This window comes from Oncorhynchus mykiss, chromosome 6 (assembly GCF_057628025.1).
Source record: "Oncorhynchus mykiss isolate SJ-2025 chromosome 6, ASM5762802v1, whole genome shotgun sequence".
Lineage (NCBI taxonomy): Eukaryota > Metazoa > Chordata > Actinopteri > Salmoniformes > Salmonidae > Oncorhynchus > Oncorhynchus mykiss.
In genome coordinates this window covers 51,105,929-51,126,511 of record NC_143027.1, presented here as the reverse complement: position 1 = coordinate 51,126,511, position 20,583 = coordinate 51,105,929, and the positions used below count along the sequence as shown (strand labels likewise).

The 20,583-nt window shown below is 41.0% G+C and overlaps 1 protein-coding gene across 1 annotated transcript in view; it reads right to left on the bottom strand.

Annotated features, from left to right (window-relative positions):
• cep120 (centrosomal protein 120) overlaps positions 1 to 18,988 on the bottom strand; it is a 64,649-nt gene extending 45,661 nt beyond the window's left edge. Inside the window, exons 1-10 of the mRNA XM_021606776.3 lie at positions 18,113 to 18,988; positions 17,549 to 17,705; positions 17,258 to 17,372; positions 10,232 to 10,376; positions 8,841 to 8,989; positions 6,831 to 7,028; positions 6,382 to 6,606; positions 5,934 to 6,171; positions 5,427 to 5,601; positions 2,226 to 2,375 (exon numbers count right to left, since the gene is read on the bottom strand). Of these exons, the coding sequence (XP_021462451.3) occupies positions 2,226 to 2,375; positions 5,427 to 5,601; positions 5,934 to 6,171; positions 6,382 to 6,606; positions 6,831 to 7,028; positions 8,841 to 8,989; positions 10,232 to 10,376; positions 17,258 to 17,372; positions 17,549 to 17,705; positions 18,113 to 18,161 (1,601 nt within the window). The 5' untranslated portion in view covers positions 18,162 to 18,988. The remainder of the gene's footprint in view (positions 1 to 2,225; positions 2,376 to 5,426; positions 5,602 to 5,933; positions 6,172 to 6,381; positions 6,607 to 6,830; positions 7,029 to 8,840; positions 8,990 to 10,231; positions 10,377 to 17,257; positions 17,373 to 17,548; positions 17,706 to 18,112) is intronic.
• Positions 18,989 to 20,583: the final 1,595 nt, after the last annotated feature.

The window sequence follows — 20,583 nt, the reverse complement described above, 5'->3', positions numbered from 1 at the left end:
TATTTATCATAATGAGGAATGTCTTAACTTGCTTCAAAGTAGCCTAGCCAAAATCCAAAAATAATTGGAGGCAATTATTGTTGCTATTAGATTACCTCTAAATTTGAGATTTTCATCTCTGTCACATATGGAACCGCTCACATTAGGTGTGCTGTTTACAATAGTGTTTTCCAGCTAATTGCATTTTAGGCAAATGTTTATTTTTTCTTTAACTCTTTATTTGCTGCTTCATTACAGCAGTTACATGTTCAATAATAGGTCATAGCCTTTTGACTGAGACGATGCTATGTTCATCAATAGATGATTATGTTTATCTCCTGTCTTGGTTTTGGCTCTGATATCAAATAGGAGAGTGACATCAGCCTATCGAACAGCAATACTGTAGCCAACCCAAAACGTAAAATAGGTTACCAGTCTATTTACTTTCGAGCACGCTTGGATATTGAATGAGCGAGATGGAAAAATGGTCGCTCGTCAGATGTGGCAGGGCTTGCGAGCTGCCCAGTGACACGAGTCTACCAGACGAGCTAAATTACTTCTATGCTTGTTTCAAGGCAAGTAACATTGAAGCATGCATGAGTCCATCAGCTTTTCCGGACGACAGTGCTCACGCTCTCCATAGCCGATGTAAGACCTTTAAACAGGTCAACATTCACAAGGCCAGACGGATTACTAGGACGTGATGGTCTGCCCCTAAGTGGTAAGGGTAGGTAACAACATATCCACCACGCTGATCCTCAACACCGGGGACCCTCAGGGGTGCGTGCTCAGTCCCCTCCTGTACTTCCTGTTCACTTATGAATGCATGGCCACGCACAAATCCAACACCATCATCAAGTTTGCCGATGACACCAACGATGAGACAGCCTATAGGCAGATCAGAGACCTGGCCGTGTGGTGCCAGGACAACAACCTCTCCCTCAACGTGATAAAGGAGATGATTGAGGACTACAGAAAAAGGAGGACCGAGCATGCCACCATTCTCATCGACGGGGCTGCAGTGGAACTACCATGGTCTAAACATACTAAGACAGTCGTGAAGAAGGCAAGACAAAACCTATTCCCCCTCAGGAGACTGAAAAGATTTGGCATGGGCACTCAGATCCTCAAAAGGTTCTACAGCTGCACCATCGAGAGCATCCTGACTGGTTGCATCACTGCCTGGTATGGCAACTGCTCAGCCTCAAGGAACTGCAGAGGGTAGTGTGTACGGCCCAGTACATTACTGGGGCCAAGCTTCCTGCCATCCAGGACCTCTATACCAGGTGGTGTCAGAGGAAGGCCCTAAAAATGGTCAAATACCCCAGCCACCCTAGTCATAGACTGTTCTCACTGATACCACATGGCAAGCGGTACCGGAGGGTCAAGTCTAGGTCTAGGCTTCTACCCCAAAGCCATAAGACTCTAGCTAATCAAAAGGGCTACATGGACCCCTCTTTTACGCTGCCGCTACTCTGTTATTATCTATGCATAGTCACTTCAATAATTCTACCTACATGTACATATTACCTCAAATAACCAGTGCCCCCACACATCGACTCTGTACCGGTAACCCCTGTATATAGCCTCGCCATTGTTATTTTACTGATGCAGTTTAATGATTTATTTAGCGATGGCTAAATGGTAGCTAAATGAATGAGCAATGGCTAAATAATAGCCTAATATTTGTTGTGTACCGGGAATAAACCAGCCCTGCAATATGATTATGATTTAGGCCTAGATAATACAAGTAAAATAAACATATTAGACAACATGCTGCTATGCAATCTCCTTACCAACAGAAAATGCATCCGTTAACATCATTATAATTCAAAGGCATCAAACACATACATTACCCCCAAAATAATAATATTTGCTTGCAATACAATTGATCAACCACTACTAACAGGCCTGAGCTGTACATGGAGATACACACACTTTCCTCAAGTTCAAAATGTATAAATACCAACCTTTGTGGAAACGCAAGGTTTAGAGTGTGTTTTTGTGTGCACGCACCTTTGATAAATTAGGCCCCTGGTCCTGGGGACCCTAAGGAGTGCACATTTTAGATTTTGCCCTAACACTAACACACTTGATTCAACTAACCAACTAATCAAGCAATTGATTTGATTCTGGATTTGTTAGTGCTAGGTCAAAAACACCCCTTTGGCACAATGAAACAAGTAGGCACAACAAGCCCCTAAAAGTGCATGCTTCACGTATTCCTCTAGAATGTGACAAGACACCTGAGGAAGGTGTCCTGGACTTGGTGAGGTAGAGCGGCAAAATCAAAGGCACAGTACGACTGGGGCAGGAACACCTCCATGTTCCTCTTCACCTCCACTGGGGGGTTGGTCATGATGGGGGCGGCACTCCCGAAAAACTGGTATGCATACCTGAAACGAGAGAAAATACTTGGGTCTTTCCACGAAAAAAGTGCCTTTTTAGTGTCCCTTTGATATTTGAAGTAGAAATTGTGTAACAATATAGATTTTAAAAGCCTGTTATATTAAAAAAAGGTGCAATTTGCAGAAATCACTCTGCCATTTCCTGGTTGCTAAAATTCTAATAGCATGCCTAATTTCAGTTTGTGACAAAGCAAGCGTAGAGAATAATTTTACGGTTTAAACTGCTGTGGAAAAATCTTATCAATAACCGAAAATATTGTGTTTTCAGCTGCCGTACAAAACCGAAAGTAAAAGGAAACTAAAGTTAAGAATGGGAAGCACAGAAAGAGCACACATAGAACAGATCTACCACTTCTTAGACTTGCTTTCAGAGAGAATGACAGATCTATAACTGTCTACGTTAATTTGGGCAGGGTTGCCCAAAAAGTTAAATACTGCAGCTTTAAATGAAGTTCCCTTTAAAATAGACCACATGGAGAATTCAATAGATCAGATTTTTAATATGGCAGTGTTTTCCATTAGCGCCAGCAGTCGGCTAAATCAACCGGTTACAGACAAATTTTCCGCCTGCTATTTTTCCCCACTTCAAATTAACCAGGCTACTTTTCATTTAAAAAAGTTTGAATTCACCAATACGTCAAGCCCTCTCCCGCTAGAATGAATGATGTGCATCTTCTATTGATAAGATAGGCATTCGCATGTCAGTCACAAAGCAAATGATGACAGGGGAATGCAGTCTGCCGTCTGTCCCGCCTCCCAGGACAATTTGTATGGGCTGTGGTTGGTTGAAATCGTTTTTTCATGACAGGGAGAGTATTTGTGGTAATGATGAGTCGAAATCCACTTAGCCACGCAGAGTCGTGGTGCATAAGCTATTTGTTGTGCTTTGCTTGACAACTAGTTTATAAAAGGTGACGAACTGACTGAATAAAGTCAATCTTTGCCATTCATCAGTCATGCATCTTGGCTATACAGTGCCTTCAGAAAGTATTCATACCCCTTGACTTATTCCACATTGTGGTGTTACAGCCTGAATTCAAAATTGATTAAATAGGTGAGGGAGGGGTCCATCTACACACAATACCCCATAATGACAAAGCGAAAACATGTTTTTCGAAATGTTTGCCAATTTATTAAAAATTAAATACAGAAATATCTAATTTACAGAAGTATTCACACCATAGTCAATATTTTGTAGAAGCACTTTGGCAGCGATTACAGCTGAGAGTCTTTCTGGGTACATTTCTAAGAGCTTTCCACAACTGGATTGTGCAACATTTGCCCATTATTGTTTTCAAAATTCTTCAAGCTGTCAAATTGGTGGTTGATCATTGCTAGACAAACATTTTCAGGTCTGGCCATATATTTTCACGTAGATTTAAGTCAAAACTAACATTCACTGTCTTCTTGGTAAGCAACTCCAGGGTTGTTTTGGCCTTGTGTCTTAGGTTATTGTCCTGCTAATCTCCCAGTGCCAGTGGAAAGCAAACTGAACCGGGTTTTCCTCTAGGATTTTGCCTGTGCTTAGCGCCATTATGTTATTTTTTTTATCCTGAAGAAGTCCCCAGTCCTTAATGATTACAAGCATACGAATAAACATGAAGCAGCCACCACTATGCTTGTATTGGATTTGCCCCAAACATAACACTTTCTATTCAGGACAAAAAGTTAATTGCTTTGCCACCATTTTTGCAGCATTACTTTAGTGGCTTAGTGTTTGTTTTGGAATATTTTATTCTGTACAGGCTTCCTTCTTTTCACTCTGTCAATTAGGTACGTATTGTGAAGTAACTACAATGTCCTATAACCCTAACTCAGCCATTAAACTCTAAATGTTCTAATGTCACCATTGGCATCATAGTGAAATCCCCGAGCGGTTTCCTTCCTCTCCGGCAACTAAGTTAGAAAGGACGCTTGTATCTTGTAGTGATACACCATCCAAAGTGTAATTAATAACTTCACCATGCTCAAAGGGATTTTTAATGTCTTCTTTTTTTATATCAATAGGTGCCCTTCTTTGAGGCATTGGAAAACCTCCCTGGTCTTTGTGGTTGAATCTGTGTTTGAAATTCACTGCTTGACTGAGGGACCTTACATATTGTATGTGTGGGGTACAGAGATGAGGTAGTCATTCAAAAATCATGTTAAACACTACTATTGTACAAAGAGTCCATCCATGCACCTTGTTCTGTGACTTGTTAAGCAAATGTTTACGCCTGAACTTATTTAGGCTTGCCATAACAAAGGGGTTGAATAATTGACTGAAGACAGAGTATTTGATTTGTAAATATATATATGAATTTCTAAAAACAATTCCACTTTTGGCATTATGGAAAATTGAATGTAGACCAGTGATAAAAAAATATAAATTGAATCCATTTTAAATTCAGGCTGTAACATAAAATGTGGAAAAAGTCAAGGGGTGTGAATACTTTCTGAAAGAACTGTATTACGCCATTGAGCACGTTCGGATTGGCTAGTGAGGGGCCAAGCCTCGTCATACCCACAACTTGTTAATTAATCAAAACCCAGCTCATTCACACCACCGCCAGCTACTGTGCCCATAATTCCAGTTGTGAAAATAGCTAAAATATTTGACGCACCCCTGAACCTATAACGCTACCACCAGCACTAAGATTTACCGTTGCTGTAGGGCTTTGTTAAAATAGAGCCCAGAATGTAAACATTTTGTGAAAGCAAACGTTTCTTTGACCAAAAGGCAACGAATTGCTGGAATAACCCACATGGTAACGTGGCTTACATTTTGTGGTATAAAAGAATGATTGGAGGAATGGAATGTACATTTTCAAGCTGAATCAAAGTTGACACTTCAAGAAAAATAAAGAGATAAAACGAGACCTCAAATGTGCCAAGAAGGGGGAAATAACTGGACTAAACCAAAGGCTTGTTAAAGGAATTCTAGACAAATATATTTTAGTCCACTGTTAATACAATCCTAGAAAATTGTGCATTTCAGCAGTCAAGTTTTCAGGATACAGCATTTTCAGTACAGAGCAAAAACTGTGATGATCACTCTACCGGAGTGTGCAGCTGACAGGGAAGCCCAGGTTTATGTTGCGGACACTGCGCAGGTCCATGGAGAAACAGTAGTGATGTGCCGAGGAGGGGATGGCTATCTTTGGTGCAGAGACGCTGACCGAGGACAGGCCTCCTTCAGGCTCGTCCTCCACCTGGCACGGAGCAAGGACCGAACCTGGAGGCCCAAGTCAGACAGAAACAACCACAGACATGTTAGTGCTTTTTATCCTGGCTTTCTTGTTCAGAGGCTTTTCAAATGGACTAATTCTTGGGCTTAACCAAGGGCTAAGAAAAATTCTGTGCGAAAAGCCTTCAGAGGAAGTGTGGTGGGTGTGCCTACTGTGTCGTTCCCCAAAAGTGGAACTAAAAGAGGTCAGGTTTTACTGCCAAACCCTTGAGATGGGGGCGCATTTGTCTTGCGTCTCCCAGAGATTTAACTTTAGGACCAATGGAATGGTCTAAAATGTCCAAATGAATGTGAATGAGCCCACTCAAACAAACACCTACCAGTTGGGAGAGGTTGAGCCTGCAAGGCAGCTTCTACCTGCAGGCTGTTAGCCTCACTTTCTGTGAGGGGGTTGGGAGGGGACTCAGCTAGGGACGTGGGAGACTTAATGGGGGACTTTATGCCAGGTGAGGGAGTTCGGGGCCACTTTTCAGCAGGGGGAGATGGAGGTAGGACGTGCTCCACAGTCCCGGTCTTCAGTGGAATCAGAGGACCATCTCCCTCTGCATTAGCTCCCACCTACCAACACACAGAGAGAGACAGAGAGAAACCACCTCTGTCAAAGTTCCTCCTGTCATTTGCAATGATGCAAAATCGAGACAACCAACATCAGAGACAGTAACCAAGTAATTGAGCCCTACAGCAGTAGGGTATTAAACATTCTATTACATCAGATCAGTAGGTTAGTAACCGTGATTAGCTCAATGTGTCAGGTAGGCCTTTCTTTACCGGAGTAGTGAGAGCCTCTCTCCTGAGTGTGACGGACACCCCCACAGTGGGCTGCAGATCCATGGGGATAGGAGGCAAGCTTTGCTTGGCTCGGTTAGGAGGCTGGAGAATGAAGGCCCCCTCCACTGTGGCCACCTGCTTCTCCAGGTCCACACTGCTCTTAGCCAGGCCAGCTAGGGAGACCTCTGTGCTGCCAAGGGAGTGGTTCCCACAGCAGAGGTGGACCTGTGACAAAACATACACAGAGACGATTATGAAACACTAGTGTAACGGATTCCATTGATGCCAAAAAAGAAACTTTTTTGCAATATTTCTGTCACCATTTTATGGGAGTCATGTTATATCTGATTAAAAATCAAATGACAATGACACCAGACTTTGTTGACACTCCAGCAAAGCAACTACTTGCGTCACGTTAGCATGTGAGAGCATGACAGACAGCACAGCACCTGAAGACTGGGCTGCAGGCTGAGAAAGGCCAGTAGAACCGGATCACTGCTGCGGATTCGGACCGAGGCCCTCTCTGGCTCAAAGCTGGGGCTAATCAGGTTTTGGAAAGGTTCACTGGTGATGTCGTTACCCAGCAGGGTATAATAGAAGAAAAACTCAGACCCTTCACCGACCAGCTTCATCGTACTGGGAATCAACTGAAACACACAAGCAAACAAATCACTGTCAATGCACACCTGCAATACCGGCATGAACTACAGAATACATATTTAACTCTAGCTGCGAGCAGCAATGAATGGTGTTCACAGGATGACAAAGGACAAGATCAGTTGGATAACAAAGCAAGCACAATCATTTAGGAACTATCTTCCTTTATATACAATCAGTGAAAGCATTACCATGTTTATCCCTTAATACCAAGTGATAACAGATGACGCAAGTCAAGTTTAGACTAGTGCTGTAGGTTGGTTGTTTGAATGCAGCAGGCAATCCTTCGTAAAGACATTACTTATCGTTTTGAGTTTATATACAAATTCTGGGGTCAAGTTTGACTAATGTTTATGCTAATAGTTTCAGCATTAGTGTACATTGCGGTTATCTTTGAATCCTCAGTGTTTTCCACAAGTATATAGAGTAGCAGAAGGTGGTAGCCTATTTTTATTTAACTAGGCGAGTCAGTTATTTTACAATGACGGCCTACCCCAGCCAGACCCTACACTAACCCGGACGACGCTGGGCCAATTGTGCGCCGCCCTATGGGACTACCGATCACGGCCGGTTGTGATACAGCCCGGGATCAAAGCAGGGTATGTAGTTATGCTTCTAGCACTGATGCAGTGCCTTAGGACCGCTGCACCACTCGAGAGCCTCTAGTCTTAATGGCCCTCTTCATACTTTACCGAGGCATTGACAATGTATGCAAATATCGCCCCAAGGCTGTCAGCTCAAGAGGGTAAAACAGAAAAAAAGCACATAGCCCACATTATCTTGAAAAATAAGGTTTCCATTTAACCATTTGTTTCAGGTTTTCGCTCTCAAAAAGAAGAAGAAATCTGAGAAATGCTGATATTTGGATGTAGTTACCCTTTAATTCACACCTAGCAAGAGGCTGCTGTTTAGCAGTGCTTATAGCCCACATTACAGTAGAATTTGCTAAACAAATACCACCGGATTAATAAAAAATAATCATAAAATTGTGCCAGGGAAGCATAGGCAACTTTGAAGATAACGTTTAATTGAAAAAAGGTCTTTGGGAAAGCAAGAAGACATTTCATGAACATTTCACACAAACATATATATATATATATATATACACATATATATATATACACATATATATACATATATATATACATATATATATATATATATATACATATATATATATATATATATATACACATATATATATATATATACATACATATATATATATATATATACATATACATATATATATATATATATATACATATACATATATACATATATATATATATATATATACACACATACACACACACACACTATTCTGGTGACACGATCATTGTTGCTTGGCTGCTGTTAGACCAAAGAAATTATCTTGCTCTTTGTCAATAATAATATCATATAATAATATCATCATCATTATTGTGTAGGCTATACATGTGCTATAGCCAACAGCACGCAGATACCACTGGTGGCTAGAACGCACATGCCAATACCAGAGCGGGCACACTCGGTCTATAAAGCAACATTTTTTGTGAGAAACCATCAGTAGTTGAAACTGTGACGGAAACCTATTTAACTTGTATTTTTTATTTTAATACATGGGAATTTAACCACAAAATGTATTTTTATGTGCACTACACCATCACGCACAGCAACAAGTAAATTTGATGGAAACATCTCTGGTGGGAAAATGTGCATACGGTTTTTATGCGGATTATAGAATATCTACATGAAAATCTGTGGCCAACTGGATGGAAACCTAGCTATTGAAGAGAAGTACTATTAAAGAAGTACTTTACCTGTTCAAGCTTGGTAGCAAAGGCCACAGTAACAGACAAAACAAACAAGTCAGTGCAATAATCTTGATGTCCAATCTGGTGATATCCTTCATCCTCTTTCAGAACAGCCTCTAGTTTCTCTGGAAAAAGGTTACTCAACACAGGAGAACCTACAAAAAAAACAGGTGAGTTGTTAAAACACCAAATATAGCCTAATCTCCCAAACGTGTTCAAGTAATATATTATAACTTATCTACAGTGTCTTGCAAAAGTATTTATCCCCCTAGGCGTTTTTCCTATTTTGTTGCATTACAATCTAAATAGATTTTTATAGCTTTAAATAGATTTTTACTTAATGTAATGGACATACTTCACCAAGTTGGACTATTTTGTGTGAAATGGAAAAAACGTGTTCCAAAAAATAAAAAACTGAAAAGTGGTGCGTGCATATGTATTCACCCTCTTTGCTATGAAGCCCCTAAATAAGATATGTTGCAACCAATTACCTTCAGAAGTCACAAGTTAGTTAAATAAAAAGTCCACCTGTGTGCAATCTAAGTGTCACATGATCTCAGTAGGTATACACACACACACACACCTGTTCTGAAAGGCCACATTCTGCAACACCAGTAAGCGGCAACATAAAGACCAAGGAGCTCTCCAAACAGGTCAGGGACAAGGTGGAGATACAGGGAAATTCTTGATGGAAACCTGTTTCAGTCTTCCAGAGATATGAGACTAGGACAGAGGTTCACCTTCCAGTAGGACATTGACCCTAAGCATACTGCTAAAGCAACACTTGAGTGGTTTAAGGAGAAACATTTAAATGTCTTGGAATGGCCTAGTCAAAGCCCAGACTTCAATCCAATTGAGAATCTGTGGAAGGACTTAAAGATTGCTGTACACCAGCAGAACCCATCCTACTTCAAGGAACTGGAACAGATTTGCCTTGAAGAATGGGCAAAAACCCCAGTGGCTAGATGTGCCAAGCTTATAGAGACATACCCCAAGAGATTTGCAGCTGTAATTTCTGCAAAAGGTGGCTCTACCAAGTATTTACTTTTTTTTTTTGGGGGGGGGGGGGGGGGGGATAGTTATGCAAGTTCTGTTTTTTTGTCTTATTTCTTATTTGTTTCACAACAAATATTTTACATCTTCAAAGTGGTAGGCATGTTGTGTAAATCAAATGATGATAAAAATCTATTTTAATTCCAGGTTGTAAGGCAACAAAATAGGAAAAATGCCAAGGTGGGGTGAATACTTTTGCAAGGCACCATCTCAAATTTGTGCATCCCAAATGGCACCCAATTCCCTATATAGTGCTCTTCATTTGATGAGAGTCCTTTGACCAGAGTGCACCATGTAGGGAAAATGGTGTCATTTGGGACACATCCTATGAAGACACTCCTCACCTTGTCTTGGTGGTGCTTTTTTGGCCTTGAATCGTTCTAGTGACAACTCTGTTTGTTTGGTGTCATTCTCCAGTGCAATGGTGAGCAGAATGGCTGGCTTCAACTTGGTGTACTTGCTGCTTAGTAAGGGATACCATTTAGGAGCCTGGGGACACAATGAAACAAGTCTCATCAGAATCACTTTTATTCTTCAGATACATTTTTATGTACAGGAATTTGACTGGGTGAAATTGTGCTGGCACAAAAAACAAAGAGTTAGACACACAGTACCAGTCAAAAGTTTGGATACATTGTAGAATAGTGAATACATCAAAACTATGAAATAACATATGAAATCGCGTTAAATCAAAATATATTTTAGATTCTTCAAAGTAGATATCCTTTGCCTTGACAACTTTGCACTCTTGGCATTCTCTCAACCAGCTTCACCTGGAATACTTTTCCAACAGTCTTGAAGGAGTTCCCACATATGCTGAACAATTTTGGGCTGCTTTTCCTTCACTCTGCAGTACAACTCATCCCAAACCATCTCAAATTGGTGATGGTGGAGGCCAGGTCATCTGATGCAGCACTCCATCACTCTCCTTCTTGGTCAAATAGCCCTTACACAGCCTGGAGGTGTTTTGGGTCATTGTCATGTTGAAAAACAAATAGTCTCACTAAGCCCAAACCAGATGGGATGGAGTATCGCTGCAGAATACTGTGGTAGCCATACTGGTTAAGTGTGCCTTGAACTCTAAATAAATCAGTGTCACCAGCAAAGGACAACCACATTTCCATGCTTCAAGGTGGGAATCACACAAACGGAAATAATCTGTTCACCTACTTTGCGTCTCACAAAGGCACAGCGGTTGGAACCAAAAATCTCAAATTTGGACTCCAGGCCAAAGGACAGATTTCAACCAGTCTAATGTCCATTGCTTGTGTTTCTTGGTCCAAGCAAGTCTCTTCTTATTGGTGTCCTTTAGTAGTGGTTTCTCTGCAGCAACTCAACCATGAAGGCCTGACTCACGCAGTCCCCTCTGAACAGTTGATGTTGACATGTGTCTGTTACTTGAACTCTGTCAAGCATTTACTTGGGCTGCAATTTGAGGTGCAGTTAAATCTAATGAACTGTGGGTCTTCCTTTCCTGTGGCAGTCCTCATTAGAGCCAGTTTCATAATAGCGCTTGATGGTTTTTGTGACTGCACATGAAGAAACGTTCAAAGTTCTTGACATTTTCTAGATTGACTGAGCTTCATGTCTTAAAGTAATAATGGACTGTCATTTCTCTTTGCTTATTTTAGCAGTTCTTGCCATATGGAAAATGGGAAATGACAATCTTCTGTATACCACTCCTACCTTGTCACAACTGATTGACTCCAACACATTGAGGAAAGAAATTCCACAAACTAACAAGGCACACCTGTTAATTGAAATGCATTCCAGGTGACTACCTCATGAAGCTGGTTGAGAAAATGCCAAGACTGCAAAGCTGTCCTCAAGGCAAAGAATATAAAACATTGATGTTTAACACTTTTTGGGTTACTACACAATTCCATGTGTTATTTCATAGTTTTGATGTCTTCACTATTATTCTACAATGTAGAAAATAGTACCAAAAAAAAATGGACTGGTACTGTACATCTCTCACACACAGTGCAGTCTGGAAAGTATTCAGACCCCTCAACGTTTTCCACATTTTAGAATGAGGCTGTAATGTATTCAATAAAACATTTCTCAGCAATCTACACACAATACCCCACTATGACAAAGCGAAAACAGGTTGAAACAATTTTGAAAATGCAATTTAAAAAAAATAATCTTTGCACAAGTATTCAGACTATTTGCTATGAGACACAAAATTGAGCTCAGGTGCATCCTGTTTCCATTGATCATCCTTGAGAGGTTTCTACAACTTGATTGAAGTCCACCTGTGGTGTAATCAATTAAATTGGACTTGATTTGGAAAGGCACACACAGCTCTATATAAAAAGGTCCCACAGTTGGCAGTGCAGGTCAGAGAAAAAAAACAGGCCACGAGGTCAAAGGAATTGTCCATAGAGCTCAGAGAAAGGATTGTGTCGAGGCACAGATCTGGGGAAGGGTACCAAAAATGTTTTGGCAGAATTGAAGGTCCCCAAGAACAAAGTGACCTCCATCATCCTTAAATGGAAAGAGTTTGCTCTGAGCAATCCAGGGAGAAGGACCTTGGTCAGGGAGGTAACCAAGAACCCAATGGTCACTCTGACAGAGCTCCAGAGTTCCTCTGTGGATATGGGAGAACCTTCCAGAAGGACAACCATATCTGCACCACTCCATGAAATCAGGCCTCCATGGTAGAGTGGCCAAACAGAAGCCACTCCTCAGTAAAAGGCACATGACAGCCCGCTTGGAGTTTGCGAAAAAGCACGTAAAGGACTCTGTCCATGAGAAACAAGATTCTCTGGTCTGATGAAACAGAGATTGAACTATTTGGCCTGAATGCCAAGCGTCACGTCTGGAACAAACCTAGCACCATCCCGGCGGTGAAGCATGGTGGCGGCAGCATCATGATGTGGGGATGTTTTCAGTGGCAGGGACTGGGAGACCAGTCAGGATCAAGGGAAAGATGAACGGAGCAAAGTAGAGAAATCCTTGATGAAAACCTGCTCCAGAGTACTCAGAACCTCAGATTCACCACCCAACAGGACAGCGACCCGGAGCACACAGCCAAGACAAGGCAGGAGTGGCTTCGGGACAAGTCTCAATGTGCTTGAGAGGCCCAGCCAAAGGCCGGACTTGAACTCGATCGAATATCTCTGGAGAGACCCGAGAATAGCTGTGCAGCGACGCTCCCCATCCAACCTGATAGAACTTGAAAGGATCTGCAGAGAAGAATGGGAGAAACTCCCTAAATACAGATGTGCCAAGATTGTAGCGTCATACCAAAGAAGACTCTAGGCTGTAATCACTGCCAAAGGTGCTTCAACAAAGTACTGAGTAAAGAGTCTGAATACTTATGTAAATGTGATACTTCCGATTTTTTTAAATAAATTTGCTACAATTTCTAAAAACCTGTTTTTGCTGTCATTGTGGTGTATTATGTGTAGATTGAAAAGGGGGAAAAACATTTTTAGAATAGGTTGTAATGTAACAAAATGTGGAAAAAAGTCAAGGGGTCTGTATAATTTCTGAATGCACTGTATGCATTTATAAAAAGACAGAATTTACACAACACACATACAGTATGTTATGTGACATTTTGTCAAAATACAGACTTTCATAAGTTCAAGCTAACTTTGTACATTCTTCAGACATAAGATCTGGTGCCAGGACAACAACCTCTTCCTCAACGTCAGGAAGACGAAAGAAGCTGATCATGGCCTACAGAAAACAGAGGGGCGAGCACGCCCTCATCCACATCGATGGAGCTAGAGTGGAGCGATTGAGAGCTTCAAGTTCGGTGTCCACATCACTAAGGAATTAACATGGTTCACACACAGACTAGAGGTCGACCGATTGATCGGAATGGCCGATTAATTATTTCAAGTTTTCATAACAATCGGAAATCAGTATTTTTGGGCACCGATTTCCATTTATATAAAAATACAAAATATATATTTTTATATACCTTTTATTTAACTAGGCAAGTCAGTTAAGAACACATTCTTATTTTCAATGAAGGCCTAGGAACTGTGGGTTAACTGCCTTGTTCAGGGACAGAACGATTTTACGTAATTATGACATACATTGAAGGTTGTGCAATGTAACAAGAATATTTAGACTTTGGTATTTTATCTAACGAGTGGCATCCCTAACGGTTCCGTATTTCACTGAAATAAACGTTTTATTTTCGAAATTATAGTTTCCGGATTCGATCATATTAATGACCAAAGGCTCGTATTTCTGTGTGTTATTATGTTATAATTAAGTCTGATTTGATAGAGCAGTCTGACTGAGCAGCAGCAGGTCCGTAATCATTCATTCAAACAGCACTTTCGTGCGTTTTGCCAGCAGCTCTTCGCAAGCACAGCGATGTTTAGGACTTCAAGCCTATCAGCCTAATGGCTGGTGTAACCGATGTGAACTGGCTAGCTAGTTAGCTGGGTGTGCGCTAATACTGTTTCAAACTTCACTCGCTTTTAGATTTGGAGTAGTTGTTCCCCTTGCGCTGCAAGGGCCGCGGCTTTTGTGGAGCGATGGTAACGATGCTTTGAGTGTGGCTGTTGTCGATGTGTTCCTGGTTCGAGCCCAGGTAGGGGCGAGGAGGGGGACGGAAGCTATACTGTTACACTGGCAATACTATAGTGCCTATAAGAACATCCCATAGTCAAAGGTATATGAAATACAAATGGTATAGAGAGAAATAGTCCTATAAATACTATATTAACTACAACCTAAAACCTCTTACCTTGGAATATTAAAGTCTCATGTTAAAAGGAACCACCAGCTTTCATATGTTCTCATGTTCTGAGCAAGGAACTTAAACGTTAGCTTTTTTACATGGCACACATTACTTTCTTCTCCCACACTTTGTTTTTGGATTATTTAAACCAAATTGAACATGTTTCATTATTTATTTGAGGCTAAATGGATTTTATTGATGTTTATATTAAGTTAAAATAAGTGTTAATTCAGTATTGTTGTAATTGTCATTATTACAAATAAATAAAAATCGGCCGATTAATCGGTATCGGCTTTTTTGGTCTTCCAATAATCGGTATCGGCATTAAAATCATAATCGGTCGACCTCTAACACAAACATTTGTGAAGAGGGCACGTCAGAGTAACTTCCCCCTTTGGCATGGGCCTTCAGATCTTCAAAAAGTTCTACAGCTGCAACATTGAGAGCATCTTAACAGGCTGCACCACATACAGCAACTGCAAAGCACCCGACCGCAAGGCACTATAGAGTCGACCGATTATGAATTTTCAACGCCGAAACCGATTATTGGAGGACCAAAAAAAGCTGATACCAATTAATTGGAAGATTTGTAATAATGACAATTACAACAATACTGAATGAACACTTGTTTTAACTTAATATAATACATCAATAAAATCAACTTCGTCTCAAATAAATAATGAAACATGTTCAATTTGGTTTAAATAACGCAAAAACAAAGTGTTAGAAAAGAAAGTAAAAGTGCAATGTTTCCCATGTAAAAAAGCTTATGTTTAAGTTCCTTGCTCAGAACATGAGAACATATGAAAGCTGGTGGTTCCTTTTAACATGAGTCTTCAATATTCCCAGGTAAGAAGTTTAATGTTGTAGTTATAGGACTATTTCTCTCTATACCAATTGTATTTCATATACCTTTGACTATTGGATGTTCTAATAGTACTTTAGTATTGCCAGCCTAATCTCGGGAGTTGATAGGCATGAAGTCATAAACAGCGCAATGCTTGAAGCACAGCAAAGAGCTGCTGGCAAAGCAGGAAATTGCTGTTTGAATGAATGCTTGCCGAGACTGCTGCTGCCTACCACCGCTCAGTCAGACTGCTCGATCATATCATAGACTTAATTATAATATAATAACACAGAAATACGAGCCTTGGGTCATTAATATATAACCAGAAATTATAATTTCAAAATCAAAACGTTTATTCTTTCAGTGAAATACAGAACCGTTCTGTATTTCATCTAACGGGTGGCATTCCTAAGTCTAAATATTGCTGTTACATTGCACAACCTTCAATGTCAAAATTATGTACAATTCTGGCAAATTAATTACGGTCTTTGTTAGTAAGAATTGGTCTTCACACAGTTCGCAACGAGCCAGGCGGCCCAAACTGCTGCATTTACCCTGACTCTGCTTGCACAGAATGCAAGAGAAGTGACAATTTCCCTAGTTTAATTTATTTTATGTTAACAGGCAATATTAACTAAATATGCAGGTTTAAAAATATATACTTGTGTATTGATTTTAAGAAAGGCATTGATGTTTATGTTTAGGTACACAATGGTGCAACGACAGTGCTTTTTCCGGATGCGCTTGTTAAGTCACCCATTTGGCGAAGTAGGCTCTGATTCAATGATAAATTACCGCATCAATTATATGCAACGCAGGACCAGCTAGATAAACTAGTAATATCATCACCCATGTGTAGTAAACTAGTGATTATGTTAAGATTGATTGTTTTTTATAAGATAAGTTTAATGCTAGCTAGCACCTTAGCTCCTTGCTGCACTCACATAACAGGTAGTCAGCCTGCCACGCAGTCTCCTCGTGGAGTGCAATGTAACCGGCCACAATCGGTGTCCAAAAATGCTGATTACCGATTGTTATGAAAACTTGAAATCGGCCCCAATTAATCAGCCATCCCGATGAATTGGTCGACCTCTACTATAGAGGGTACGGAGCACAGCCCAGTATATCACTAAGGCCAAGCTCCCTGTCATCCAGGACCTCTACACCAGGTGGTGTCAGATGAAGGCCCCCCAAAAAAAGTGTCCAAGAATCCAGTCACCCAAGCTACCGCACGACAAGCTGTACCAGTGCACAAAGTCTGGAACCAACAGGACCCTGAAAAGCTTCTAGCCTCAAGCCATAAGACTACTAAACAAGACTGCTAAATAGCTAATCAAATGGCTACCTGGACTTACCGTCTTTTGCACTAACTAGGAACACACACTGGACTCTACCCACACACTCACATATGCATACTGACGCCATACACACACCACATACGCTGCTCCTGTCTATTATTGATCCTGTTGCCTACTCACTTACCCCATAGCTATAGCTACCTCAATGACCTTTTACCCCTACACATAGACTCGGTACTGGTACTCCCTGTGTACAGCCATGTTACATTTACTCGTTATTGTCTGTGTATTTAGTCACTATTTCTATTTATTCAACTCTGCATAGTTGGAAAAGGACCCATAAGTAGGCATCTCACTGTTAGTCTACACCTGTTGTTGACGAAGCATGTGACAGATCAAATTTGAACTTATCTTCAATGTATGAATCGTAATTAGCAAAAAGCCGGTATCACATTGATAGCTAACATCTTGAATTGCAGAATAGCAATATTCAGAGAACACCTGAGGAGCTCACCTGTTTGATTTCTTGCACAGATCTTAAATCAAGAATAATATATCCAACACACTCTTTCACAGATGTGGTTGTATCAACAGCATAGCACTGTAGTTTGATGGGTGTGCGCTGGAGTCTGGGGGTACAAAACATTGACATTACAATCTTCAGTTGCATGCATGTGTACTAGTAGTAGCCTTGTGCATCAGCAATCAAAGTGCATAACTGCAAGGAAATGAACCATCATGAAAGTAAAATTAAGTAACTGGGCATCAATAGTATCTAGAGAGAAGGTATGTAGTTATGAATGACCTGTGCTGGTGCAAGGTCCTGCGATCAAGTTCCCAGGCTAACTCTGTGCAGAACTGAGGCTGCTCCTTGTGATCAACAGGGTCTGTAGCCAACTGCTCTCCATCAAACTTTGCATGTACTATAAGGTTGTGGCGCTGGCTCTTTGGGAATTGACGACCTGGGTCGAGCAAAAAATATTTCAAACAGACATGCTTGTAGCTTCTATGTGGCATACAAGAATGTGCTTAGCTAAATGTACACCATGGCTAGCCATCTTATTGAAGTGGTTGGTTAGAAGCTTATCAGCTAGCAAAATGTAGCTAGCTAGATTTAACAGTTAACTAGCTGGCGTTAACTAAACATTACCGTAATGTGCTTGCTAACTAAAGTTACAAGATAGCTAACTAGCTAACGTTAGTTAGCTACGTTAACGTTGAAGAAACAAAAGTGAGAAAATTAGCTAGCTAGCTACCAGTATCTTTTGGCTGACGTTAGCTACAATACATACGCTTAGTGAATATTGTAGTACTAATGTTTAGATAAATAAAGAAAATACAAGACGGATTGACTTTGACCAAACGTTACCTTCAAGAATGGACACCACGATGAGAAGTTGGTCGGACTTCGATGCCATAATGGCATTTGTGTAAGTTAGACTGGCTAGCTAGCTTTATTTTTTAACAAAGTGTTTCTGGTTGTCTTGCTAGACTTATCTAGCAATGGCTGTCAGAAATATGTTTCACCAGGGAGTCTGCCCGTTGCATACCCCGCTTTGTTGTTATTATTTGCCGCCACCCCTTTCGTTCAAAATCGGAAGTTTCGAATGAGACCTCGGGTGTATTCATTACGCCGATTCTGTTGCAAATCGTTTCGTCTGTAGCAACCGTTTAACTCCAAACGGAAAACGTTTTGGAACGTTTATATTGGACACATTTAGGTAGGTCCTCCTCTGTTTCGTTACATTTGCAGAATCGCATAAAGCCTCATGTCCAGAAGTTGCACAAACTATGTGTTCCGGCTGAAGTCTTATTGTTAATGAAGCAGTCCGCAACGCTGGGTTGGTGATGCTGCGGTGCGTTCTGTATACCGCAAGAATTCAGTATTTTCAACTCGTGCGTTGTTACAAACAGATGTTCATAAAACAGCCAAACCAGCTAACTACAAAGCTAACCACTTTGCTAGATCGTTTAGCTAATTGCCAGCACCTATCTTCCACTTTCCAGCTAATTCTTTCACATTCAACTAACCAGGTAATCCAATCATATTGGCAATGTGTCTCCATGCAACATTTTTAGCATGGAGATCCCGGTAGAAATCGACGCAGCGAAAATGACATTATCAATGCTGCAAACGATTCTGCAGCCTTGCGAGACACATGTGCATCAAGGACGGATATATTCAACTTGTGGACATCGGGCATAAATTAGTTGAAACTAAAATATGCTGCTACTTCGCTTCGCTGATTGGTCAGTTCACAGCGCTGGTAAAGCCTCTTCTGATTGGCTCGCTTCACCAGCCTGTTGAGCCTGAAAGGGAATCACGCTGGTGGTGCGAAATAGATTTACCTCAAAAATACATTGAGATATATGCAGTGGCGATTTTAGTATGTAAATCTTGGCGGGGCAAACAAAAAAATGGGATGCATGCCAGCAAAGCCACAACACTAAACAAAACATTAATTGCACTATAACGGTGACAGACGGTGCCTACATAAAGCTGTTCCAACAGCAGTCCCAACACCTTACCACTGCCACTGTTAATTCCGCCTCATTTTAATTGCATTCAAAAAAATAGCTAATATGGCTGACTTGCTTAAACAAATGTGGTTCCTACTTACAATTGAGATGTACAAACTATGGCATAAGGGGACGACAAGCGGATAAGAGGCCATCCGTTATTTCGTTTTAGTCATTAATGAGCGAGAGACGACGGACAAAAGGGTGATACCTAGTCAGTTGTACAACTGAATGCATTCAACTAAAATCTGAATAAGAGAGGTGCGGGAGGCTGATCCACGTCTTCGGCGCCCGGGGATACTGGCCCAACGCTCCAACCACTAGGCTACCTGCCCCCACGTAATCAGTATAACAATTTGTTCAGAACTTTTGAAATGTACAGCGACAGAAGTCTGAACACGGGCCGTTCTTACATACAAACAGACAATGAAAGCTCTTACAATATGCGATGATTACATTTCTCTAAAACAGGTAAACAAGCACACACCAGCGACGAACGATGTGTTTCAACAATACAACGTTGGTGAAAATAGATTGGATTTGATCTTACAACAAACGCTGTGTCAGTGTTAACATTCTTGACTGCCTTTTTTCTCTGACTACCCTGCTGTGTTTTGTCCATGTATTCTCCATCTGTATGGATGTGGAGGTGTGATTCTGCAGGCTGATGTGCAAGAGGGAAATTTACCAAAGGCAATTATGTAGGCTCTCTCTACAGAGTTGCACAACTCTGTCTCCTGTACTGAGAAGAGGTGCTCCACTGGTGAAGCTCAGCAAGCATGGTCTGTGTGTCAGTATCTGTAGCAGTGGTCAGTGTGTGTAGCAGCGGTGGGCATGTTGCTGAAAAATAAGTGCTTGGTGGTTCAGCTTCGATTGATGTAGCTACCTCATGCTCAGTTTGCTCCTCTGTTATCATGTGATAAACATTTTGACAGACACACTTTTGCCCAAAGCTACTGGTGTTACATGAACAATAACCATTTTCCATATTGACAACACCAGTACTACCTTCGTCCAAAAATACAGTTAAGATTGTTTCTATCAAGCAGGTCTGATTTCCTCTCCACTATCACCTGAGCAAGTTTTTGCCATGTTTCATTCACTGACTGACCTCTGGCTGACAACACTATGTTTGCAAAGTTTAAGTACTTGCACACATTTCCTGACTGAGAGGCTCTGCATTCACGTGTGAAGTTCACAAGATCAACAAGGTATGCCTAGTGGTTAGAGCATTGGGCCAGTAATCAAAAGGTTGCTAGATCAAATCCCAGAGCTGACAAGGTAAAAATCTGTCGTTCTGCCCCTGAACAAGGCAGTTAA